Source organism: Chroicocephalus ridibundus, chromosome 8 (assembly GCF_963924245.1).
Source record: "Chroicocephalus ridibundus chromosome 8, bChrRid1.1, whole genome shotgun sequence".
Taxonomy (NCBI): domain Eukaryota; kingdom Metazoa; phylum Chordata; class Aves; order Charadriiformes; family Laridae; genus Chroicocephalus; species Chroicocephalus ridibundus.
The window spans coordinates 56641156-56668193 of NC_086291.1; the positions used below are offsets into that span (position 1 = coordinate 56641156).

Genomic DNA, 27038 nt, shown 5'->3' on the forward strand with positions numbered 1-27038 from the left:
GAGAAGATAAAGAAGAAAGCAAGACATCAGAGTTAAAAAAAAAAGTAAAAATAAAACCAGGCGCCTGGGTGTGTTCAAAGACTCAGTCTCACAAATTTATATTGAAGGAAAATCTGGATGCAAAACTTCCGTGCCTTTCAGATGAACCTTCTGCTGCCTTGCTTGGATACTTCACCAAGGGCACAGGAGGCAGAAATAATATAAATATGCAGAGAGACAGAAGTACATGCTGCATCTCCTCCAGGAACTGAGTAATTATTTAAGTGAACCTAGAGCTTTTTTTCCCCAGCATCTCAGAAATGTCTCTGTGGTGGTGTTCTTTCGTGAGCTTTGTGCTGGGCTGGTATTTTATGTTTAATAACATGTGGAGTGAAACAGGAGAATTAGCAAGAATTCTGCCTCTGGCAAGATGATCTGCGCTTTGACTGGCTGTAACCAGCGTCTCTTCTGCAGGTGTCTGTGGGTGCTTTGGGGTTTGTGACAAACTGCTGTGGGATCGGAGTTCCTGCTGCTCGGACCAGCAGGAGCCAGCTGAGGTTGGTTCCTTCCTCAGAAACTTAGGAGAAGGGGAAGGAAAGAGAGGGGAGCAAACTGGCACCTTGGATGGTGCAGGTACAGGACGGTGCAGGACGGTACAGGACCAAACCGGTCCTGTACGACCCAAATCCCAAGGGAATTCCTAAAAAATAATGCAGATAGTTACCCATCAGTCTCTCCTCCATGGAGCTGTCACAGGCTTAAAAATGAGCTTTTCCCCTTTCAGCTGCTCTCAACTTGCACCTTTTCTCCCCGAGTCCGGAACCTCTTGGTGGGTTCCCATTAACCCGTTAGTGCCTCGCAAGCCAGTGGTGGATACCAAGGTCACGGTACAATATTCGTACAACTTATCTCTCGCTACAGGTTGATAACAGCTATAATACTAGGAACAGAAAAGGCAAAAAAGAAATTTATCCAGGCTGTTATTTTTTCCCAGAAACTGGCAAGTTTTTATATGCAGCTGCTATACTGAGAACCTCAGTGTTTGATCCCAGCTGGAATCTGGAAGGATGGGGTAAAAATATCAAGCACATCTTTTGCAAACCACAAAAGGGTTTTGGTAAAGGACATGTCAAAGCAGGAAACCAGTATGGAAAAAACCCCGTGTTAGTGGAGGCTGATTAAAACTTCCTTTTCACAATTTCTTTGTATATTTATTATAGTTATTACCAAAACTCCTTGAGTTACCCAGTCCCTGGGGTTCAATACGTCTCACATTGCAACTTACCTGAGAAGCTTGTACCGCACAGGACACGGGAGTGGTGCAGGGGATTAAAGTGACAGGGCGGCCAGCATATAAAATAGTCCAGAATTTCAGTCACTTGATGATGGTTGAACTTTATTTTTAGAATGTGATTGATAGGTGATGATTGAGTAGCGCTGTGTCCAGTTAGCTCTGGTGGACCCGGTAGAACAATGGTGAGGACACTGACAAACTGATGTCATTGCTGACTGAAGACAATATCCTGGTCCTGTATGGCATTTCTGACATGCAATGATCCGAGTGTCATCTTTTGCTCATTTTTTTATGGCTCATTTCTCTTTTTTTTGGTTCTTTTACCTCTCGGCTCATGACAGAAGGAGGATAAAATGTCACCCCAGGATACTTCTGTAATAGTCCCTATTGTGCCTTTCTTTTTCCTTTGAAAGAATGAAAGCGTTTAACAGAACTAAGGTTTTACTCAATGACTGCAGTAAGAAATAGCCCAAAAACCAGGCTAAGCGCTAATATCATTGAGTGTTAGTGGGCGCTGGTTCTAAACACTCCTTGTGGAGATGAGGGCAGAAGACTAAGTCAAAGGAAGCTGACAAGAACAACCGTGTTTTTGCAAAGTCGGTGCCCCCTGTGGTTTTGCACAGTTTTTTTCCTTTCCTTTCATTGTCAGCGAGGGTATGTTTTGTTTTCTCTATTCCTCTGAATTACAGTTGCAATTCAGCTGTCGTATCAATTTGGATTTGGGGCAGCAGAAAATTGCTGTGCATTAATGCTTATTGGACTTGACCCGATGACCCATTATTTCGCAGAAGATGGCTTGCAGCTTTCATTCATGACCTGGACTGGCCTAACGATTGCAATTCTCACAGCAGCAGTCGTGTAGGTGGGGTCCTAGTTTACATTTCTTTGTTCCTTTTCTGTAGGTCCTCAGCAATGAAGAGATATTGCAGTGCAGCGTTTCTCTGGATCACTCTGCCACTTACGTCGAACCAGAACATCAAAGATGTAAATCTTCCATAAACTTTTGGCCTCATTTCAGTGAGTTTATGTGTTATCTGAAGTGCGTTCAGTGGCAAATTGCACTGGAAGCTGTTCTTTTGGGTTTTCTACTGGTGCAATGCAAGGTGACGCAAATTTAATTCTTGTCAGGTTTGCCACAGGTAATTATATGCAGATATATAATGTCTTCCTCTAGGACATATCTACCGATGGCCTGCAAACAAAACCGAAGTTCACCTCCTACAGGTAAGTTTTTTGTGCTTTTGTCTTTTTTAAAAAACATGGCCCTATGCATATGGGCTCTGCTTCTTGCATGCTTAATTCAGCTATCAGAACCAAACATCTCTTGAGTTCCCCCAGACAAAGCCACCTCTCCAAACTGCCTCCTACTGTGATATTAAGTCACAGTGTTGAATTTCCTAGCTAGCCAACTGTGCTGTTTAATTCGGGTGCCTTTCCAAATCTCCTTCAGTAGCGTCGCTGTAACACCTGGGTTGAGATTCAGCCATACGGCCCAAACACAGAAACAAAGCGTACCACTAATTGTGTGAACACAGGCAGAACCACCGCACACAGGCCCTGAGCTCCGAGAGGCAGAGGTAAGAAGACATGTCCTGCTTTGTAGGAACAGCGTATTTCTTATATTTTGTATAATTTATACATATACAATGAACAGCAGTGTTTTATTGCTGGAGAGAGAAGGTCGGATTTTAAAATCCACCTGCATTGCTCGCTAATCTACTTGTCTCGGGCTGTCCTGGGAGATGCAGCCGCTGCCTTTGAACTGGGCTCCTGAAGGAGGCACTGGAGGAAGGACGGACCCACCACAAAGGTTTTACTTTGGGGGTCCTTTTCCAAAGGATGCAGTTTCCTCCTGTTTAGAGTTTCAGCTGAATTAGTGCTGCTGGGTGGTGAACAATCATTGCCTTTCCCCACGCTCGTGGCACACCACATCCTGCAACCCTCTGCAAAGGACGGTCTGTGCTGTAAAGACACCGCGAAAGCGGACAGTGTATTCAACAAGGAAAAATAGCCCTCGAGCAGAAGATTCCCTTTCCTTCTTTATGCACAGGCAACCTTTTATTTTCTTCCAATACGTAAGACGAAGAGACTGCACTCCAGTCAGTCACTTTGACAGGATAACACGGCAAACAGGTAGTGATGCCAAAAGAGACGAAGCTGTTACTTCAGTTAAATTAATGGTAGTTTTATAAAGAACATGGAGCTGTATGAATCACTAAGGTACATAGATCAAAAACCACATTAATCTGAGTAGGTACCAGTGTCGTTTCGGGGATGATTTGTGTGCAATGCGCAATCAGCTTTGAGATTAAGAAAATATGTATTATGTATTTATATGGGTTATGGTTATCAAAGAAGTTTGAGGGTGTTTCAGTGAGACCGGGTGTCAGTAAATGCCTATGAAAATCTTTTCCTGATTTATTAATTTGAAAAAGTGTCCAGAGTTATTAGTCAAAGCCAAGGGGCATTTCTTTTTAAGCATTTCTAGAGCTCTCTGGTAATGATGTTAAGAACAAATATCTCCTTAGCATCACTTATGTTTTACTATGACACATAACTCCTTCTTCCCCAGACGGGAAGGGTTCATCAGAGTTTTAACATCAAAGAGTGAAACTTATCTCGAAGCTGTTCATTAAACTCCTTCACTTTAACCTTGTGTTGGAAAGGGATATGAAGCACTTGCCGTACCTTTCAAAACCAGACCCGGAGTAAAAACCTGGGATTGCACTTGAGACGTTTGTTCTGGAAATCCCTGTGTATTCATCAAGGATATTTCCCTGGTTTAATGCTGTTGTCCTCATGTGGACTAAGCTGAAAACAGTGAAAACATCCCAATTTGAAATTCTCCACATAACTACTCCTCTTTGGTTTCCCTTTGCTGTTAAACACAGACAGAAGCAGAATAGGGACGAAGAAAGTAAGCCAAGCCGGGAAGTCTGGCCTTTCAAGGAAGATTGGAATTGTTCACCTGCCAGGCTGCCAACTGTCCCACTTCCAAAGGGCTGTGGGAACCACTGAGACTTTGGGGCCAGAAATCCCAAATCCCCTTTTGCTGGGAAAACAGAGGGTACCACGTGCGGACCCCACTTGCATGGGAAGTTTGCTCCAGCCTTCCGTCTCCTGAGACAGGCAACGAAAGGGGTTTGCACGTGGCCCCGAGAAGCAGAAAGCCTGGCAGGAACGGAGACTCCAGGGATCCCCTCCTCTCCTGGTAAGAGGGAAAATTTTGTTCGATTTTATGGGGTAAAAAATAATACATCTTTTTCCTCTCCTTATTGCCCTGGGGGTGGAGAAACCAGGATTTCTCTACTCTTTTCTTAGATGCTTTTTCTGATAAACAGCCCGTCCTTCTGCCTTTTGCAATCCCGCTGGTGAGCTTCCTTTGGGCAAGCAGGAGTTCCAGACATGCCGTGGGGCTCAGAGGGAGGAGAAGTGGAAGAAATCCTTCCAGGAAAAAATAAAAGGAGGAAGTAACAGAACTTCGTGCAAGGAGTTCCCTGAATCCAGCATGCATATGATGATTGAGTTCTGTAGCAGCCCATCTAAAGGATACCAAAATGAATATTTTTCCAGGAAAATCTCCATGCCGGCAGTATGGAACATGAAGGTAGGATACCCCGGGTATATCTGAGCAGTTAATTACTTGTGATTGAATCCCAGTTTCTTTCAAAAGTAACTAATGCGGAGTGCACATGAAACCGTATTTGTTTCCTGCCATGGCACGGGCTGGACAAGTTTTTCCTCTTTTGGTTCCTCGGCCGCAGGAATTCTGCAGTCGTCACCAGACGCGGGTCTGAGCTCCCCATTTCAGCCACTTCATCGCCCTTCCCCTGCCTTTTCAACCAGCACGAGCCAGGAAAGCCTTGGTGGATGTGACTAACATTTAAAACGTGGCTGGATGTTTCACAAGATTCCTGGCTGCGAGCGGGATTTCAGTGCAATTAATAATAGACCTCTTCCCACTGACCTGTTTCCACAGCTGAATTCAAATTTTAACCCTGTAATACTGATGCTGTGGATTTTCTGGCTGATTCGGGGGGTTGCGGTAGTGTATTTGTTCAAAGAGAATAGAGTTAATCTATGGATCCAGACTGGGATTACTGACAAAGGTCACACACACCCCCTCAACTCTGCTCATCCTCACGCTCTCTCATTTCTTTTCGACATCAGCAAAGCCTGAATTTTAATATTATTTGTTATATTTAGGGCAGTTGACCTACGCAGTCAGAATCAAGGATTAGGAACTCATTTCATAAGGCATTATGCAAAAATATAGCAAAAACTGGCTCAAACTCTACAATTTCACTTGAATGTAATTGTAAAATCGGGACCAGAATCTGGAGAGGGGAAAATACAATTGATGCTAGCAGACATTTGGGGCTTTTCATTATTATTATTTTTTCTTCTGCGTGAGAGCTTCTGTACACAGAAGTGTTGAGATAGTGGATGGCTCCTTTGAGACTTCTGATATTTTGTACCAAACAAGATTACTCAGGAGCAATAAGGATGACCCCAGCTGTTGTCTGCTGCCAGAAACCTTTTAAAAGGCGAAGGACGCAGAGTCACTCGATAATTACAAGGAAGGAAGAGCACGTGGCTTAAAGTGACCAGTTAGTAATCAATTCCTGCTGTGAAAATTTTTGTCCTAGCTATACAGTATGCGTGAAAAAATGAAAAGCCTGCAGAAAAAAATCAGCATTGCTTCCTAAGTGGAAAAAACTAAAGTTCATTCAAAAATGAAGAATGTAGCCCGCATGGCATGAAATCCCACTGTTTTAAAATAATACCTACTTTAATGCTATCAATCTTGTAAAATAATTTTAAAATTGTTGAGAGTGTGATAATCATAACTTTTCCATTCATTATAGAGCTTTTTTGCATATATTTTGAAAAAAATTTTTATCTGGTTTGCTGTTTGATCTGGTTTGCTTCCACAGCTCAAACTTAAAGGTCATCTTGTTTTATCAAGGTATCATTTTGTGACAGCTTTTTTAGTATTCTCAGCGGTATAAGAGCACGCAGTGCCTGATCTTTCTTAGCAACAGTAAAGAAGTAAGTGGTGTGTGCACATAACCCAAAAATAATGCATAGTCCTTTCACATTTTAATTTAGCACTAATTAGCTGATATTTTTCGCATATGTATTTAGAACACAAGAACAGCTCTGGCCTTCTGAGTAGGTTTTGTCACTGAGTTTCAGGAAATGAAACAACTCTCTATCAAAACAACTTTCTGGCCCCTCAGAAAAAGAGGACAACAGAATGCAATAAATGCTGCAACAAATGAAACTGTGATTTTAAAATTCAGTGATAGAGAATGACAATAAGACTAAAGCATCTCTGAGATGTTCAAGAGCCCAGATTGCCCATTGATAGCTGCATGGATGAAAAGACGATGAGGCTCATCCTACAGAAACCAAATATAAAAATACTGAAATGTTCTGGATTAGTGGAAACAAATGACCCTTTGAGAAGAGGAAGGCGGCACTTCCTCATGTTCTCAATGGTTGCCCGTTTGCCATTGATGGAACTGGTGGCTGCAGAGCAGCCGTGCACTTTGCAGTAGTCCAAAAGGACACTGGCATGAGGTCATCTGTGTCAGTTTCTCAGCCCCGCTGCTGGCAGAGTTGGGGTTCTTCATCCTAGAGAAGAGAAGCCTCCGGGGACACCTTATTGTGGCCTTTCAGTGCTTAAAGGGGGCCTGCAGGAAAGATGGGGAAAAACTTTTTAGCAGGGCCTGTGGGGACAGGACAAGGGGTAATGGCGTTAAACTAAAAGAGCGCAGATTTAGACTAGATAGAAGGGAGACATTTTTCCCTCTGAAGGTGGTGAGCCCCTGGCCCAGGTTGCCCAGAGCAGCTGTGGCTGCCCCATCCCTGGAGGGGTTCAAGGCCAGGTTGGACGGGGCTTGGAGCAACCTGGGCTGGTGGGAGGTGTCCCTGCCCAGGGCAGGGGGTGCCACTGGGTGGGCTTTGAGGTCCCTTCCAACTCAAACCGTTCCGTGATTACAGATCTTCTGTTGGACCTAGCTTTTGAAGAAAGGATGGCGTTACTGAATAGAGACTGAGGAACTCTTGATTCCATTCCCAAAGCCAGCAAGGGCTCTGTGATTCACAGGAAAAGAAAACCTCAGCCTTTCTCTGTGCAGCTCCCCGTGCATAAAAAAACTCTTTGGAATAGGAGTGACCTGCCATGATTTTTTTGTTTGTTTTGTTTTTCTTAAGGGAGACTCCCCCTTGGTCGAGCCCCTGTTATGACACCGATATGAAATAGTTTGCTCCAGAGCAGTGCATAGACTCCGGTATTTGTGTTTCCTCACTTGTAAGACATTGTGAACATTCTATGTTTCTTCAAAGGATGTTTTTCTTTGAGATGGAGTCATACTTCATATCCTCTGTTTTCTCCCCAGAAAAGCTCTCAATAAGAGCCATGATATAAATACGGTTCGTAAATGAAACATAGGCCTGGATCAATACCCTTCTCCTTGCTGCAGGGTAGCATAATAACTGAACGATGTTCTCATAATTGTTATGAGGATGGGAGATTGTTTCATTTATGCAAGTGAAATGTGTTGTTAAGTCATCTGACGATACCAGTTGACTCTGAGCTTTCTGTACTTGTTGCAAAATGTCAATATTCCTAAAGCGTCTTACAGTCAGCAGTTTCAGAGGACAGGTTATTTGCAAAATAGCCTCCACATTATAATCCTGTGACACATAAATCTGCTGCTCCCTAACTTCCAGCCCCGGCCTTTCCAAATCCAAAGTTAAATGGATTCTACCCCAAGAGCTGAATCGTCACCTAAACTGCAGCGCTTGAGAGATTTGCTGTTACTGAGGAAATTGGTCTCCTACATATTTCTATTGAATAATTTCCCAAGGACCTATCTTCAGTGCATGGTAATACAGTATATTGCAATGTTGTAGCTTCTGGATAGTCTAATAGACGTGTAATCTTATTTTAGCGGAAACCCGGATGCTCATAGACTTACTCCTACGGAGCAGCAATTTTGCTGTACAAATAGTCCCCCTGAAATCAATAGGAAACCTTGTGCAGGTATTGTTTAGTATATGAAAGTATATTCACACCTCTTTAGCTTATACCCATGGCTTCAGCAGAGTTACCTCTTGACTTCTATTACGGTAAAGTTCAGGCTCTTTTCTGGTGGGCAACGTATTTTTTTCTTTGTGTAATAGAAAAATGCGAAAATTGCATTTCGGCACAGTGACTTTCCGATACATTTCAGGCCTTCTTAACCCCTGTTCGTGAAATCCTGCCTGCTTAGAGGGTCTTACTCACAATTACTTAACTCTATAGTTATTCATACTTGCAGTGAACAACTAGGTGCATACGCCACCACTCCTGCTCCCCCATAGTGACCTGTTGGACAATTTTTGTCTTGGATCATTTTGGATAGGAGCAAAAAACATTAAAACATATATTTCACTTAGTGTAACCATGTTCCTTTCTTAGACTGTGCCACCCGCCTCCTGCTTCCCTGAGCACGCTGGAAACCAGCAGCAGACACCATTTCCCCTGCCCCTGCTCTCACCAGCTTCCTTTGGATCTTCCTTAGTTGTTTTTTTTTTCCTCCCTGAAATATCTACAGGTTTATGGATACGGGGTATGCGCTTTGCTGCGGAACAAGATCGAAACAGGCATCTCCCGAAAGACGTGACTGCGACGTGTCACTGGCTTTCGTTCGCAGGAGAGGGTGGGATCTGGGGCAGTGAGGAGTGTTTACCCGGCGGAGTGAAGATCAGCCTTCGCCCTGCGCTTTCCCTTACGCTCAGGAGCTGCCAACGTGAGTGGCTTTTCTTTAGCATCGCTATTGTACTGTGTAACACAGTTGTCATGTTCAAGTGTTATCACAAGCACCATTCTTGCTATACCTGGACTATCCACTCCTATCAAAGAGGCTTTTCAACACGGATCTGCAAACAATCTCAAATGGGACCTTTCCCTGACCTGTGACAAGCAAGTGCACGTCCTGCCTATCGCGTGCTGGGCCTTGCGGCTGCCCGGGGCGCCAGGCTCCAGGATCACCTTGGCCTGTCAATAAGGCCAGTCCCCAGCCGTTTCGCTCTGATAAGCGGGGCCAGGGACCTCGCGGAGCAGCCTGGCTATTTGTCGATGCGCTGCATGGACTCAAACCCATGCGTGTGCTCAGCGCTCACCCAGATAAAACAGCCTGTGATGAATTCCACAGTAAGAGCAGGAACGAGGAGCAGTGTGAACAGGGTCTGGAGGACCAGATCAAATAACTCTGGAGAGCACTTGAAGTAGCTTGTCAGGAAAATGCGGTCGTGCATGAGCTTCAGAAGGCTCACTGGCCTGCTGTTGCTCCGTGTAGCAAACTCTTCTCTCCCACAATGAGCGCTCTGCAGGCAAAAGATGCCAAAGCAGGTCAGGTGCCAAAATCAACCTCCGCTGCCTTGATTGGGTTTGCCAGATACAGCTGAATAATGAACGGCATTCACTGAGCACAAGTCTCTCTTACCTCTTGCTTGATTTGATGTAATAGATGTACTATAGATAAAATAGGTGCAAATAGTACTTCATTGTAATCCCGTGGAACAGAGAACTCAATAACTAACAATGGAAGCTGCTTTAGTCATGTACAGATTGAAACCCACTTAAGGAACTAGATATAAATCTCCTTTTGCTCGCATTGGTATGTGTGTCTTAACCTTATTTATTAGGTAAGACTCACGCTTGTTTGAACTGGCTCTCTTCTACCTATTGTGACTTTGTTCCTTTGCCCCAGAGCCTGCCTTTATGGAAAGAACTACTGGACCGTCTCTCATTCAGGAAAAGCAGGAGGCGTTAGGATTTTTGCGGCCCCAGTAAGTTGAAACAGCACTCACTCTCACCCCCCAGCACAGAATCCCACCTGACATTCACACATGTAAATGGAGGAGTTTCACCACCTACTGTATAGCAAATGATGCTGTGATATTTCCTGCCAAAATACATGAGAGAGAGAAACAGAAAGAAAGATTTCATGGAAGATATAAAGAAGCAGGAAAGCTTAGGACGCAACCTGAATAAACAGTGGCATTGTGGTCTTGCTGACAGCCTAAAGAGAGCGCTTTGTTGGCTGAGTGCTGGCTCCGGCAGGCTTGGAGTTGTATCTAAAAGTAAAGTACTTTCTCATATTACTTGATTTCTGTACAAAGAATTAGGATTTTGTTATTTTCAGATAATCATAGAATCAGACGTGTTAGGGTTGGAAGGGACCTTAAAGCTCATCTAGTTCCAACCCCCCTGCCCTGGGCAGGGACACCTCCCGCCAGATCAGGTTGCTCAGAGCCCCGTCCAGCCTGGCCTTACAAACTTCCAGGGATGGGGCTCCCACCACCTCTCTGGGCCACCTGTGCCAGCGTCTCACCACCCTCATGGTGAAGAACTTCTTCCTAACGTCCAGTCTGAATCGTCCCATCTCTAGTTTTAATCCATTCCCTCTAGTCCTACCACTACCTGACATCCTAAAAAGTCCCTCCCCAGCTTTCTTGTAGGCCCCATTAAGATACTGGTAGGACACAATAAGGTCTCCTCAGAGCCTTCTTTTCTCCAGACTAGACAACCCCAACTCTCTCAGTCTGTCCCCATAGGAGAGGTGCTCCAGCCCTCGGATCATCCTTGACAGGACTACATCAAAGATACCTGACTATCACTATTTTTTCTTCTTAAGGAAACAACAAAGTTTTCTCTAACCTTTGGGGACAAAAAGAAGTAATGTTATTGAATATCTCACCATATCCATTTCCTGTTTTGTTTGCTGGGATGACTATGATTTACAGGATTTCTTTATGAGACCCAATTAAATATAGAATTTATAATATTCATGCAGTTTCTGTGCCAAATATACATAGTGCTGATACAGCAGGGATCTCAAAATATCAACCACCTGCTTGGAAGGAGCAGCATTATGAATACATCTCCTTAAACAATAATTCATCATACTCAGAAGCCTAAAGTTAAGCTCTGTAGAGCCAACACAGCTGCTTTATCATCTTATTTGGGGGATACTGCTGACTTACAATGCTGGGTATCATTCTTGCAACTCATGACTAGGGCTAAATTCAAGGATTTGGAAGCCTAGGAAGCAGCACTGAGTTTGGTACGAAGGATCCTGGCTTTCAGAGGGGAACCCAGAGCTGTGAATGGCATGTCCACACTTCTCCACTGCGCCAGGAACCCGAATCAGTCAGACCAGGGACCCATCTGCGTTAACACATTCGCTGGAAACCGGGAGAACCTTTGCACACCTCACTGAGGACTGCAGGGAAATGTCCTCTCTCCTCAAGGGTCCTCATCCTTGAACGTCCCCCCACCCCAAAAAAGGTGGTTATGGGGTGGAGCCTTCCCTAGCTGAGGTCAGCCAAGGTACCACCTCAACGGAGTCAAGACGACACCTTTTTCCCTAGGGGAGGCTGCTCTACTCATAATAATGAAATTCATTTTAATCTGCATGACTTCCTCAGGATCTCACACAATTTGGGTTTATGGGTTTTCTCTCCAGACGGGCAGCTCTATACAAGTGGGACTGGCTGAAAGTACTCGCAGCTGGGCTTGGAGGAACTGCATGCAGTCTAGGGATATATGTATGTGTGTGTATGGCAAAAATGAAATCTCAGGACCTGAGTGGGCTTCTGGGGGACAAAAAATAGCACCGCAGTACGATAGTGGCTTTAAGTCCATTTTCGCTGCATGGAAGCAGACTCCCGCTGTGCCCACTGCAGACGGGTCTTAGTCTAATTGGCCCTTTAGAACTTAGACCTTACAGCAGCCCTTAGCAGCCAGGTTCACTGATTAAGTACCCTTCATTAGAAAGCTTTTCCAAATCTCTAATTGAAACTTTTGCTGCATTTGGAGCCAGCCACTTTTCTTGCTCCTTTGGTGACCGGGACAATATTTTGGAAGCATCCTTTTTGCAGACATTTTGAGAATTAGAAGACTATTATCATATCTTTTTATTTCAAAGCTCTACAAATTCCCCACTTTCAGTTTTTTTTCTTATGAAAACAAAATTTTTCTTAACTTCTTTATAATGTCTATTGCTCTCCTGGAACCAGGGATACTTTAACCCTTCCTTTCTGTCCGTTTTTACCAACTAAATACATTCCAGGATGACCGCTTCTGTGAAGTGGGCATCGAAAGCTCTCTTAATCAATAACTGGGGTGTCACGATGCCTTATGAATGTTGCTAGGCTGTTTAGACGTACTGGGATAAAAGCCTCCTGAGGAATTTAAAATAGTCAGAGTATGAGAAGGTCTGACATCACAAATACAATCTGATGAGAAATCCCAGTCCTATCAGTAGTACCCAGGCTTGAATACAGCTGCTTATAGCAAAAAGAAGAAAAAAACCCCAACAAACCACAGCCCTGCTTATTTTACCTTTAGCAGGCTTGCCTTATTACTCAATCTCCACGTCTTCCTCTTGGGAGCATGTTCCTGACCGAGAGCTTTTCCAGCCAAGTGATGGATTTGTAGGGCCAGCGCTGGAAGACAGAGACATCTTTGAGGGGCTGATTTCGAGCCAGCCCTCAAAAACCACTCCGGACCAAACACATCGGGTCTGTTTATATTAAAGAGAATCTGTGCCATTGTGAAAGCAGCGACCGCCCTCTTATCTTCAGGAAATAACCTTTAGGGTTTTAACAAATAAGGACAAGGAAGAGTGTTTTTATCCAGACTGTTATTGCCTGAAGCGTAAAAACAGACCGAGGGCTGTTTCAGAAACAAAATGCACGTGAGACTCGGGGTGGGGTGAGCCCACAGCAGGGAAACTTCAGATTTATTTGAGATTGCAAGGAGATTTGCTTATCTCATCCAAAAACCCTCTTATAATCAGCATTTTCATCATCTTGTCTACTGGCTCGTTCTACCTTTTGCTCCTGAACTGTGCTGGAGGCTTGGTTCTAGGCTGCCTCTCTGGCATCCGCAGCGTCCGCCTTCCCCATTTGACTGAAGCTCCATTTCAGTGATGCAGAAAATTAATTAGGGCATTTTATTTCCTTCATATGTAGACCTAAATACTGTTTCTGAGGCTGCAAACATGGTAATGCTGCAAATGAATAATGACAAAATTAGTCTCCTTTTGCACGATTTCTGAAGCTGATAGCAAAAACAACCATGAAGGAATCTGCTGTTTTAACCATACTGTAAAAAAATCCTGTGTACCAATTAGAGAGATTACAGTGCTCAAAGTGATGCAGAGAACTAAATAATTAGGCAGATACGCTAACCAGATGTCACTTTATCAGACAAGAGAAGGAGTATTCCATAGTGAATGGAAGACGGTCTGTGGGGTGCCCGTTGGCTCACGCATACATTTCCTTTTATTCCCATAATCGCTGCTTCTGTGGCCTTTCCTCCAACCTTTGCTGATGAGTCGCATGCGCACCTCCGCTGAGCTCCTGTTTGCGTGACGGTGAGTGGTTCAGCTGGGCCAGTGGCCATGTGCACCCAGGAGGCGGTGGCCGCCTACGGAGCTATTGACACCGGTGGCAGCGGCTGCCTCCCCCGCTCTGCCGGTGCACTGTGATGAAACACTAAAATGTCAGTAGGGAAAAATGTGGATTCATGTCTTCAGCTTCGCTGGTTACAGATCTTTACAGGGCAAAAATGACATGCCACTAAAGATATAGAAAGGAATAAGGCCAAAAAAGAAATTAATAATAACAAAGACGACTAGGTATCATTGCCTGTGCTCAGATGCTGTTGGGCCTTTGGAAATATTAGCCAAATTTGGGGTTTTAGAAGTCGTATATTTCACCAGATGAAAACCTTTGTGGTATTAGTGCTCCACTAGTGAAAAACGGTTGTTTCCACCCATGTTTAAAACATACATGTTTGAAGCTCAAGTTGATCTCCTGTGAATTCATGCTCAACTGTGCGTGTGATGTTTGGATATAAACATCCCTTTCACGTGGTACAATACCACCCCACTGCTATTGTGTCTTTCCTCAGCCTTAGTTTTGTATCTTTACGCTATGTTTATCTCAGTGGCTGATTAGATAACTTAAAATGCCTGCACTAAAATCCGCTGTCTTTAAATTGGGCTAAAGATGTCAAAGCGTATCTATGTATAGTCCCGTTAATTTACTTTGACTGAGCTAACTTGCTATGAAATGGCACCTTTTCTCCAAAATAGGCCAAAAGGTTTTCTACCGTGTATTGTTGGCAAGGTTAAAACAACCAGCCCCCCAAAAGGCATCCCCAGAGGCTGCTGACCTGGACATGCTGTGTGTGATCCTGCTGGGACTGTGTTCAGCCATGCCTTGGGACACCAGTTTTGCGCTGGGACCAGCTCAAGGGAGAGCAGAGAAGAGAACCGCGTCCCTGCTCAGCGGTCCGAGACAGAGCCCTTTCTGCTCCACTCCCACCGCGGGCCGAACGCTCCCCACTCCTTTGGTCCCGCGCTTTGTCCTTGTCTGCTTTGTGGGAATGAATCTCAGCCCGTTTGAATCGTAACAGCTGCAATGACTTCAATAGAGTGATGAGTATTTATTCCAGCAGGAAGTCTTACCCAAAATCTTTTCTTACTGCTAAGCAGGATATGATGCTAATGTAGTGGCATGTTTTCAGCACGCACGATTCAGTAACTCATCGACAGCACCACGGTGACAGCGATGACCACGATCCCCTAACTCGGCCTCGTGGCGTATCTAGTAATTGCTGCTGCATTTTGAAGTCCTCCATAGGTACTTTTCCTTAGTAGCCACAGAATTAACTGCTCTGTTAAGCTCCCTGAATAGGAATTGTATTCTCAAAAATGTAAAATATTAGTTAGAGAAGTGTCTATCCGGGGACAGCTTAATCTATGAAAGGCTCGTTGTAGTGTGGATACTTTCTTGAATCGTGAGGTGCTTTTAAGAAAATGCTAGGTAGGGGAAGAAGACAAATGTTTTTACAATGCTTTTTTGGTCTTTATTAAATATCTACAAAAACCGACCCCAAAACAACCAACCATTTGTATCAAGCCACATGCCACACTATGGCCATGGAGGATTAAAGCGAAGAAGCATTGTTGAAAGTTAAGAAGTACGGGGTTTCTTTAGTAGGCAGAAGGTTCCTATCGAATGTCTTTGGGCTTCAAACCGCCGTGAGTTTCCATAAGCTGTTTCCTGCTCCCCAGCTGGGCCACGCTGGTTCCCGAGCTCTCGGATCTCTCCGGTCCCCTCGGGCACCGGCTCTGCTCCGGCTTCGGGCAGGGCAGGAGCTAAGGGGAAACGCATCTCCGTGCAGTGAGCCCAGCCCGCGGCCAGCAGCTTCCCCGGCCTCGGGTGGCCGTTAGTTGTGTGTAACAGGCAGTCACCCGCTGACCCCTCCATCCGCACGCAACGCCTTTACCCTCACGTGCTAATGCCTCTGTTAGCTGGTCAGCTGCACGTTCATTTAGGAGGGCTAATGACTTACACTGGTCCTTCTCTGCATGATTTCAACAGATACGTAATTAGAGGTGAATGGAGCCTTCAGAAGTATGGCAACCACCAAAGCCAGGGGCGAAGTCAAAGTATTTGTCTAATTTTTGCAATCGGCTGTTTCAGTGAAGGAAACCGTGTGGTCAGCTGCACTCAGAGGACAAGAAAGGAGAAAAGGAGAAGCCAAAAAGATCAGCCTCTACAAATAAACAAATAAAAAGTTGGATTGCCTGGCACTCAGGAAGCTCTGAGACGAAAAGAAATGTGTTTCAAAATATTTTTGATTGGGGTGCCAGAGAGCACATGGCAGGATAAACACCCGCAGGAACCTGTTCTTCTCACACATGCTGAAAAGTATCTAAAGGTGAAAAGCTTTGTTTCAAAGAGCTTGAGAGCCTTAATCATCAGCAGAGTAAGTGTGAGAGCTGGAAAATGACAGGAAAATACGTGAAGGTGAGTAGCCACCAGCACTGGCTTGAAGGTTTGAGCTTTTTTTTATGAGCCACCCATGGGTGGGTGGCTCGGGAAACAGCCGCAGCGCTCACATGGGGTGAGCGCGTCCTTGTGAAGTCTGAGAGGCTTTTGCATGTGTATTAGCATCCCAGGATGAGGCAGAAAAGTGTAATGGGGAGCCATAGTCCTGATGACAGATTTTTAGATGAGAAACCCTTTTCAGGCCCGGTTTCTGTGCGTGGACCCACTGCAGAGAAGGGCCCATCCTGCTCCCCGCTGGCGCTGCCTTCGCACCAGGCAGGGTTTGCGGATGGGGCCGGACCCCAGCGTGAAGGGGTGGCTGCACCTGGCCACTTACGGCACTGTTGGCACCGCAACACATCAGGTTTTTAGAGCTGCTGCTGGGTTTTTTTCACCTCTCATGACTGGTTTCCCTGCACGCTGCCTGGCCGTCCCTGCCGCACCGCCCGCAGACGGGGCTCCTCCTCAGGTCCATTTCGGAGCACGGAGCCTCCTTTCTCCATACGGGTTGTGCAACGGTGCACTCTGGGATGATGCGGTGTTTGCATTAAATAACACCTACGCTATTCTCTCAGTTACACGGCAGCCAATCCGAGTGAGGGTTTTGTGAATTAAAATAATACGCTTTCACTAGCGCTTTGAATTCAGGAGCATAATTTCATTAAAAATGAAAAAAACCATAATAAGAATTAATTAATAATTGTTTTAATTCACTCTGGGCTTATGAGCTAATATCTCTCACACAGTTGTCTAATACAATTATAAACATAATTTCATGCTTAATGAAATATAAATGAAGCAGTTGAATGGCACGCTCCACAGAAACGTCCCTATCAATCAGCTGCCCTCCAAACCCTTCCACCTTTAGTGAGCTACTTTATTTGCAATGTAGCTTGCGTTTTGGAAGGTTCAATGTGAAGACTGCAAGCAGCAGATAATCCATCATGTCCTTAAGGAAGTCAGTCTGATGGTGAGTTGCCACCACGGTTCAAAATAAGTGTCTTATTGCCATTTTTTATGTTCCCACTCTTGGCGCCGCTGCAGGATGGCTCTCCAACAGCAGAGAGGGATCCAAACAGCCTCGGATGGGCTTCGGGGTCCCCACCCGAGCAGCGGTGTCCCCTGCATCACATCCGGCCAGCTGTGTGCGCCCAGCACAGCCCCACCGTGGCTGAGGGAGAGCACCATTGCCACCGCAGCCCCAGCGTCTCCATCGTCATCATAGCTCCAGAATCTCCAACACAGCCCCAGCGTCTCCATCGTCATCGCAGCCCCAGCGTCTCCATCGCCACCGCAGCCCCAGCGTCTCTATCGCTGCCCCAGCATCTCCATCGCCACCACAGCCCCAACATCTCCATCACCACCACAGCCACAGCATCTCCATCGCAACCGCAGCGTCTCCGTCGCCACCACAGCCCCAACATCTCCATCACCACCACAGCCCCAGCGTCTCCGTCGCAGCCCCAGCGTCTCCATCACAGCCCGTTTCCCACCACACCGACGGCCGGGGGCTTTGCTGCTGGCAGCCTTGGGTAAGATGACTATGGGCAGCTGATGAGGATATTTGCTGGGTTTTTTTGAGTGATTTGGGATCTGTTGATAATCAAACACAGTAAACATACACATCTGGCTATTGTTTAAGTTATCATCTTTATCACTAATACCGCTATTCACTTTTTGAATAATAACAGTAATTTCTCTCACATTTTGACTAGCAATGCCCAGTGGTGTCAGTGTGAAAAGCCTTGTCCTTGCAGCTACAAATAGGTAAAACTGTAAAAATACTTTCTCTCTAATTTCTCATGTGCGTGTTCCAGGAGCCTCGGTGGTGCCCGTCCGCACCGTGTGCCTGCAGAGTGGGAGGGAGAAGGAAAATGAATCCCTTTCGATCAGAGCTGGAATGATCCTGATGGGGGGGAATCCACCAAACCTGAGTAATGTTTGCTGCCGCGGGAGGCTGCGCAGCGTACGTATGTTTTATTCTGCTGGGGCCTGGGTATAATTGAATTGGAGTTTGTTGGAAACTGAGCCCAGACTCGCTGAAAGCCTCACACAACTCCAAACCAGGCGGTTTTGCTTGGTTCAGGTTTAATTATGAATGGTTCACTCAGCCTCAGTAATGACTCATATTCACTAACTCTCCTATAGATGAGATGTGACAAAAGTGTAGTTCAGATACACAAAGCATAATTATTTAATGATGAAGTAAAGTTGATTAGGAAGCCTTTAAGCTGTTACACTCTTAGTAGGGTATTTTGCAGTCACTGAATAAATGAACATAATTTAATTCGTAAAAGCTATATAGCTCCTGCTGCGTTTGAAAATGATACGTAGCTAGAAGTTAGGTTTTTCCCATTATAGAATTCTATATACTACAACAAAGAGCATAGAGCATTGCCACTATGAACAGAGAAAACTATTCTTAGTGACTATCCAGGCTAAAAATGATAGAACTCACATATCCAGTAACAATCATGAACCTGACAAATCAAGCTTGTAAGCCTGTGGTGTGATCTGAAAACCTAACAAGCTTCCAAGAAGGATCTCTGCTTTAAAAATACATTCTTTCTTTCTAGATTCTTTTTTTTTTTTTTTCCATGAGATGTGCAAGACTGAACAGCATGAGAGCAGCATGAGACCGGCTGTGCCATTGAAGGGATATATTTATATATTATGTAGCTGTGCTCCAATTATGAAATTGATCCATGGATAAAAATCCCCTAAGGGTGGCTATTAATGAGATTGCCTGCTCTGAGTGCATCCAGTAATAAGATTAGGTATGCATTTATCCTGAGCAGAGATAAACCAATGACAAGTTCGTGCCAAGATAAGACACTTTTGAAAGGCAATTAAACATGGGACATAATGTGCGTGCATATGTCTGTGGGAGGTTGCAGGATGGAAAGCTGCTTTTCATCTGCAGAAGTGCTTCTGAGTGTAACAGGTAGGGAGGAACAGACTTTTCACAGTGGTGAGATCAAATTTGAGCTTAAAAATCAAAATATTTGAATTCAGAATTTACAAATCAGTTTTACAAAGCGTGCGGCCTGGCCTCTTTGGCTTTTCCTCCACTCATGGAAGGCTCGAAAATACCCTTGACAATTACCAGCTGCCCGGTGAGACACGGCTCGCTCACCACGCTTGGACTTATGTTGGACTTCAGTGAATATGGCACCTCACCGGCATCCAGGCTCCGACGCAGCCTCCCGCGCTGCCTAACGAGGCCAACCAGGCAGCGATGCTCTGAGAGAAAAGTCCTCAAGTGTTTCCTGCAAGATTTTCTGTGGCAATACCTGCGCCGTACTGGTGGCATGGTGTGTGGGTCGTGAAAGCTCCCAGCCGGGGCTGACCGCAGCGGGCAGTGCGGGGGAGCTCAGCGCACAGCGACGGCAGAAAGCCCATGGCTCTCCCCACAGGGCAGTAACAGCGATTCTGTCCCCATCTTACGGCAATTGTGACTGCTCGGTTACTCACCGCTCACCTGCAAGAGAGCTGAAATGTCTCCTGAAGTCTTCTCTTAATTTTCCAGCATTAGGGAAAGCTTATCCTCCTTACGCTGCTATTGCAGCTCTTGCTCCGCACGTTGTTTTGCGGCGTCTCCAATAACTGGAGCAGAGAGGCCAGACTCCCTCCGGAAGCAGCATCCTCTCTTATACATAAACAACTCAAGCTCAAATCAAAATTTGAATTACCAGGCTGATTAAATAGACCTTAAAATCCTGCCTCTGCTTGCCACACTTCATACATCCGAGCCAGAGCCAGGAGGGCAGCGCCTGCCCCGTGGAAACCCCGGGGCATTGCCAGGCATCGGGGAAAAATGCGAAGCGGGAGGACAATTACAACCCAATTTCTGGAGCGCTCGCTGAGGAGATAACGGACAATGACTGGAGTACAAAGGGTGGGACTGAAGGTGAATGCTGGCACGATTTGTTCTCCCTTCGCTTTTGCCCCATCAGCACAAACGAGAGCAGCCGCAGGCTCCCATAAACCCCACCAGCTGGGAGAGCCTTTAAACAGAAAGGTGTGGGGAGAGGGGAGCACTTCCAGCAATGAGCATGAGCGTCCATCTCAGGACATTTGGAAGACTTCTTACAAGCAGAATTAACAATAATTTGTAATCAGAGAGTACCTTTATAAACCCTATACCCCAGAAATAGCGTCATTTCAATGGTGTGTGAAAGTAAAGGAACTTGAGTTGCACAGGAAACTCCCTTCCTCGTTTTTTTTAAATGCGAAAACCTCCTGTTCGACTGCCAAATGCCCAAATTTCTTAAGTTAAATCACTTAAGAAATTGGGATATTGGACATTTCATCTAGGTGTGATTGAAAGGAATAAACAGGCTTTCACTCTATAGTCACAGACCTTGAAGAGATGGTTGTAAGTTTTTAAAATATGCACTAAATGAGTATTCTGGCTACGAAGTGTATAAAGTATATGCAGAAAATGTGTGTGACTGGGGTCTCTTGAATGTAGCCGTGTGCTTTTACAAGCCTTCTGTTAAGGAGCTGCAAAAACCATATGGTATCCATTAATAAATATATTTAGCATTTTTCTTCCTGAGCAATTTCTTCGCAGGTAATTATTTGCTTAACTTATTCAAAGTGGCCCAAAATCCAGTTCTTATCGGCTGCAGGTTGTATTTGCACCCCTCCAGCAGAACACCGGGATCCTTTCTCCAGCCCAGCTCACTGGAGAGAAGCTGTGCATGTGGCCAAGCAAAGGCGCCCCACTCCTCCTCGCTCAAAAATGACTCTTAGGCCTGCCTTTCTCTTAAAAACCTTATTACAAAGTACTAAGAAATTCAGTAATTCAGTAAGAAATATTGGATTTAGCTGCCCCTCCCTCTTCCCTGCCAGGGCGGCCGGGTCTTCCAAGGCCTTTGTGCCCCACACGGACACGCAGGGCTGAGCAGGGACGGAAGTTCTCCTCACAGATAGTTTGACTCATCAACCTTGCTTTGCTTCTTGGGGCCCCTCCTTCAGAATTTTAAAATATCAGCCCTCTTCTAAATTAGCATCAGAGATTCACTGGTTGGGTGCAAGGTCTCTGGTCTCTTTTTGAAAACTCTTGATACTTTTCCTTCTCTTTCTGGGTCCCTCCTTCTCTGCCCCCTCCTGTAATCAGGATCCCAAAGTCTGCGCTTTCTGATGAGGATTAAGCCATGACCCGTGCATGATTGCAGGAAATAAGCCTTTAAAATGTGCCTAAGTGCTCTGCTTGTTTGAAGTTACTGATCCTTAAAATAGATGTCTAAAAAAAAATGTGTAATTTCAAATGTTTCTGCAGATATTGTTGCAGCGTATGTAACAAGGAGACACATCAAGCCAAGTTACATCAGTTATGCTCCATTATATCATGAACTGAGCCAAATGAATCAAAACATGCAGGAATACTTCAAGTGACAACGCAAGCCTTGTATAGTTTCTTTCCCTAGTTACCACTTCCAAAGCATTAGACTATTCAGCTTGATTTTGGGGGTTTATTTTAGCTATTTACCAAAAATCTTTTCAGTATAAAAAGTATTTCATGTATTGTGAGAAAAGATGAATAATTGTTCACTCTTTATGTTCTCCGTATTATTCGTGCTTTGAAAGCCCAGTAGGATATCCTCTGCCACCAACGATATTCGTGCCGCTCACTTCATATGGACCGTCTCTTTCTTCCAGACCCCCCTCCCCCCCACCCCATTTTCCTGATCCCCATCCTTTCTTGTTCCCTTTTAGCCTTTTTCGGAGAAGATGATCCCAAGCAGGGTTTGAGAGCTGGCACGCCACAGATTGAGATAATCGAAATTAAGAAATGCCATTACTTTATTCGTCAGCGCTTTCCGCATTGTTCCTAGCACTGCTCCCCTGCTGATCACCTCTGAGCTTTGAATTGCTTTCGCAAGGGCTGTACGGAATGACTCAGAGCTCTGGTTCTTTAATCAGTTTTTCTAGTGAGGCCGCGCAGAGTGAGCACTCGGCCAAACCAGCACGGGGGCACACAGCTGAAGCTTTCTCTCTCGTGGCTCAGTGCACAGAAGGTCTGGGAAGCTCCAGAAACTGGGGGAACATGGCGTGGCTGGGGCTTCTCCAGGACACCTGTGTGCCCTTTCTGCTCAGAGATGGTGGGAAAAGATTCTTTTTTTTTTTCTTTTTTTTTTCAGGGACCTTTTATCCTTTTGAGATATTAGGTATCAAGTGCCACCGTTGGAAACTCAATGAAAGAAGTAGATGCCTTAGAAATCTGGCATTTTAGATCCCTGCATGCCTGCTAAGCTTACTGGCAAAGCTCTTTCAGTCATCTCATGTATTGAGTATATTGATAGAAGTAGGAGAATAATATTGCTCCCTCCTCATTAGTGTCTCAAGGTAGTTAGAACATAATTTTGTCCCATTTAATGTCACTTTCATCCTAACGAAGTCAAGATAAGGTCAGATGTTTCACCTTCACTGAAGTTCGCAGTCCTCTTATGCCTGTGTGCATACAAACCTATGAGAAAAACATTTCAGTCATTTCCACAGCAACGATCAAAGAAAATCACAAATGCAATGGACTTCAAAGAAAAGGGCAATGGCCCAGACCTAGCTCTGAGGCAGTGTGCACAAAATTGGTGAGATCTGAAATAAATTGCTTAAAAGCAGCTCCCAGTTTGCAGCACTGGTTATTTCATGGCGTGCAGAGCCGGGGTGTGTGGGTACCTGCTGCTCACCAGCCACGGCCAGGGCTGCAACGCCGCTCCTGCAGCACCGCTCGCCTCTGGCCGGGGAGCGGCAGGCACTGGGGAATTTTAAATAGTCTGTGTACTGCAAAGCTCTGACTTCTCAGGTCTGGGAATTGAGGGTCAGTGGAAGAAAAAAAAAATAGAGTCCCAAGAAAAGAAACAGAGTGAAGAACAGCTGCCTGTCAGTGCATCACCTGTCCCGGATGGATGGATGGATGGATGGATGGATGGATGGATGGATGGATGGATGGATGGAAAACCAAGGAACTATCCTCACCTCTGGGTCTTATTCTGGGTCTGTAAAACCCTCTCCCCATTTTCACCAAGAATGTTTATAATCCCACCAGTGATACCGGGGAGGGACCACGGGTACTCCCTGCCCCGCAGGGTACCGGGCAGGCAACCCATGCTTTCCCCTCCCTTCCGCAGGCTCTGCGGGCTCAGGGCTCGTAGCCACACCACCCCGGCGACAGGAGAGGAGCAGGGCTCTGCTGCAGCCTGCCTTCTGTTTGGTATCGTCCTCCGGGGTGAACAGTTAGAGCCCTGAAAAGCCACAGTCTGCTGCGGGCCAACACGGACACACACCCCCAGTATCGCCCAGCAGCAGCTGAAATGCAAATTTATCTGCCTGGGTACGCTATTTAAACCCCCCTACTAATGTGCATCACTGACCATTTTCTGTGGGTGTTTGGGGAAGAGGGGAGATGGAGAAAATGAGGCATCGGCCCCACTGGGGCAGCACTGGCCAGCTGGGAGGTGAAAAACTCCAGAGTTTCATTTAACAGAGTTAAAGCCTCCATTTCTGCACATTGTGGTGCCTGCACAATCACGGAGAAATAAATCTCGGTTAAATTTTTGATGAGGTTTCGGCTGCTCTAAATAATTAATTAGGACCTCTCTCATTTGAACATGGGCGCAACTTTTCATGTTTCAAACGCTTCCTGCCTTAATCACAAGGGAATTGCAATCACAAGTTATTCAGGTCACTTCATATATTTATTTATTTTTAACGTCACTAGTCCAAACAAATTTTGAACCTTCATGCAGGGAAGGGAGAAAGCAGTTTCCTTTTGATCTCACTCCAGGTAAATCCCCAGGAGAAGTACGTGTCTCATTTCCAGTAGCTGAATAATGGAGATTGATAGGTTAATCAGTTCCAATATAACTTACAAAGTAATAGCGTGTGCTCAGATCCTAAGTTTTGACATTCCCCAAGTCCAGGATGTTTCAAAGATGATAGTGCAGGATATCACAGGATAGTTTTTGAAAGGCAGATGAATTAATAAGGATACTCCTGTATCCCCTCAGGTAAAGCACAGGAGACTGATCCTGCTTTTGACAGGCCGATTGTATGACAGTACAACTACCGAAGCCAGTCCTGCTCCACCACCATGTGACGGCATAGACAACGAGGTCTTAAAGACACTCATTCTGTCCCTTCATTAAGTGTCAAAAGGAGCTTGGATGTTGTTTTACGCAGAAACCAGGCTATCTTGTGAGTATATAAAGTGGGTATTAACTGTATTAAATATTGGATTCACTCCCCTAATGAGGGTCTTTGATCTCCTATCGTAAGTCTCAGATGTGAAAACTGGTCTCTGAAAGCAGATTAGTAAAATAGCTCCTTCCTCGCCACTCCATTCTGCTGCTGCTCAGGAACTCACAGCCTGAGCCAGAACTGTCTGAAAAACCTGCCATAGGAAATGAGCAGCGTCCAGCCCGCAGCTCCGGCTTCTGCCAAGGGGAAAGAAGGGCCATGCAGGCCTCATGCTGAAAATTTGGCTCCAAGTCCTAATTCAGCCTGGGCTACCACGCAGCCCCTCGGCAGCCACTCTGGTGGCCTCTGAGCTTCAACATCCCATCCACAAAACTGGGACTGCCCACATGGCTCCGCCTCAAAGGCACCATGGGAAAAGAAACATATCTGAAAGTGCAGAGGGCTCCAAGAGCATTATAGACGCAGGAGCAGATTGCACTCTCAGCTGAATTTCTAACGACGGTCTACCCGGGGCTTTCAAACTTGTCAATAGATCCAGGATTAACGATCTCTGTCAGCGCCGTTTTGTAACCCATTACTTTGGCACCGAAGCTAGTGGGCTGGTTTCATCCTACGTGACTTTCTTTTTCCTATGGATGGTCACTGCAAAAATCTGTGCCAGTTATTTATTTCCCGGGAACCCTGGTTACTGTGTTTAGCAGCTATCGTAACCAAGTTTCTATATATGCTGCCTTCACTAATTTGTCCCCTTTCGCTGTGAAGACTGTCATAACTGCTTGATTTAAAATGTAGACTGCCTGGGAAAGAGCCCCCTGAGAAGTGACAGGTTCAGAGGAGCACCACGCGTGGAGGAGCGCACTGTAAATTGAAAGCGGGTGCTCCCATGTTTCTGCAATGAGGCTGGCAGCGCTACACGTTATTAAAACTGGAGTCTTACAGGATTTTCTTCAAAAGATGTCCTTTGGTGCTATCCGTCTCTTTGACCAGTTTCTCTGAATTGCATATGTATGGATAGCCATGGGTCAAAATTCATTTATTTGTTATTTGCCAGTGTTCTTGCCAATGCATATATTTGGCCACAGGTACTGAAAGCATCACCCATGACCGAGACCAGGAGCAACAGAACTGGGTATAAACTGCCGTAGTTTCACTGTCTCACCAGTTAAGTTTCTCTACTCCAGCTGAGCACCAAGCCATTAAAAGCTAAGTCAGAGGCAACATCTCACAACAGAGGCACTGTGAGATTTTCTTCTTTTACGAGAGCATCGTACAACCCAACCTCATTTGTGAGCCATTCGCGTGCCACTGCCACAGAGGCAAAGAGGGGTGCCAACTGCCAAGCAAGCCAAAAAGATCTGCTTTTCTTCTCCAGCAATTACTACTGATAGCAGATGTGTCCAGCTCAGCCAGGTGCCCGCACGTCCGCCTCCCAGCACTAAGGATGCGGTTTGGCCTCAGGTCTCCACATTTAGTTTTCATCTTGGTGTCAGACTCGTGTGACCTCGGCAGGTTATAAAAGGGCATCCGAGACTCCTCCAAGGCTTCCATCTCCCTCATCAACATGCACTAAATCTATTCGGAAATCTGGCCTCTAATCTGCCTGCGCCACAATTCTTGTTCCTCTTCTTTTTGCCTCTTTTATGTCTAGTCGAGAGTAAACGCAATCTCTCCACAGCAGCTGCTGCCTCTCCAGCTCCGTGCTCACGGCGCGACAGGACCCACAGGGCCATTTCGGAGCCATTAGAATCTGAATAAGAAAAAAAATATTCCCCTGTATCTCAGCATCTACATTATCTTTTACAGTCTTTTTCCAGCTTAATTATTATATATCTACATATGATACGTCATCTACTATTTCTGTGGCCTAATGCATTGTCATACCTTCTATTTCAATGCCTCTTGAGTGTGATTTATTAAAATGACAGCCCACACTACAGTTTGCAATGCAGGGCTAATTCATTCCCACTTTTTAATACAGTTCCTCACATCATTTCCAGCATTCGAGAGAATATGTATTTATTTTAATCACCGTGTGCTGCATATATAATTTTTTTCCTAGGTGAAATTTCCTTTTAATGGAGGCTGGGTCATGAGAGAGCAATTATACGAGTTATGTGCACGTTACAGAATAATTTAAAATCAGCTTTCAGGTCAATCTTTTTTAATTATCTATTTTATCAACTGTTTTTGACTAGTAGTTTAAATAATTGCGTTTGCCTAATACCTGGAAATGTAATTGCTTTTAGATGGCCTTTATTCTAATCTTGGTGTCGGTGTCTTTCTCTGCATACCGCGCATGTTTGCACCTGTCTGCGTGGTGACAGATTTGCGGTGACAGCTTGTATAACTTATTTATAAAATGACAAATTATTTTAGAATTTCTTTAAGTTCACAGACTGGAAATAAGGAGAAACACCTGCTTGCTGCAGAAAGCCGAAGAGGACCTGCTAAGTCAAAGGGAAAGACGTGAATTGGTGAAGAGCACATTTCAAGTGGAACAAAACCCAGTGGGGCCATCCTTACACTGGTCCAGGTGTCAGGGAGGGCTCCAGGGGTGTCACTTTTTAGCTACAAAGCCACTGCTGCTGAAGGCAGAGAGCACAAAGAAGGTTCCCAAAGGCTTTGGGGCACAGAAGCCTCCCCTGGAGTCGGGGGC

General features: G+C 45.3%; 1 protein-coding gene and 1 long non-coding RNA gene across 6 annotated transcripts; one reads left to right on the forward strand and one right to left on the reverse strand.

Annotated features, from left to right (window-relative positions):
* Positions 1–640: 640 nt before the first annotated feature.
* Positions 641–12862, reverse strand: LOC134519881 (uncharacterized). The gene is made up of 3 exons (XR_010072319.1): positions 12675–12862; positions 1265–2465; positions 641–679 (listed from the first exon to the last, which is right to left on the reverse strand). It is a non-coding gene; the product is annotated as an uncharacterized LOC134519881 (long non-coding RNA).
* Positions 2461–26825, forward strand: LOC134519880 (sialidase-like). Of its 5 annotated transcripts, XR_010072317.1 has the most exons (5): positions 2461–4484; positions 4615–4880; positions 8881–9075; positions 17222–17709; positions 24193–24590. XR_010072317.1 is itself a non-coding variant. In XM_063344627.1 (3 exons), exons 1-3 carry the CDS (start codon positions 16136–16138, stop codon positions 24194–24196), a joined length of 513 nt encoding a protein of 170 aa, XP_063200697.1. In that variant the 5' UTR covers positions 16097–16135; the 3' UTR covers positions 24197–24590. The 5 variants fall into 5 exon arrangements, 2 of the variants coding, with proteins under 2 accessions (XP_063200697.1, XP_063200696.1); XR_010072318.1 differs by lacking the exon at positions 4615–4880; XR_010072316.1 differs by lacking the exons at positions 2461–4484; positions 4615–4880; positions 8881–9075 and adding exons at positions 16097–16156; positions 26771–26825 and having other exon boundaries at positions 24193–24379.
* Positions 26826–27038: the final 213 nt, after the last annotated feature.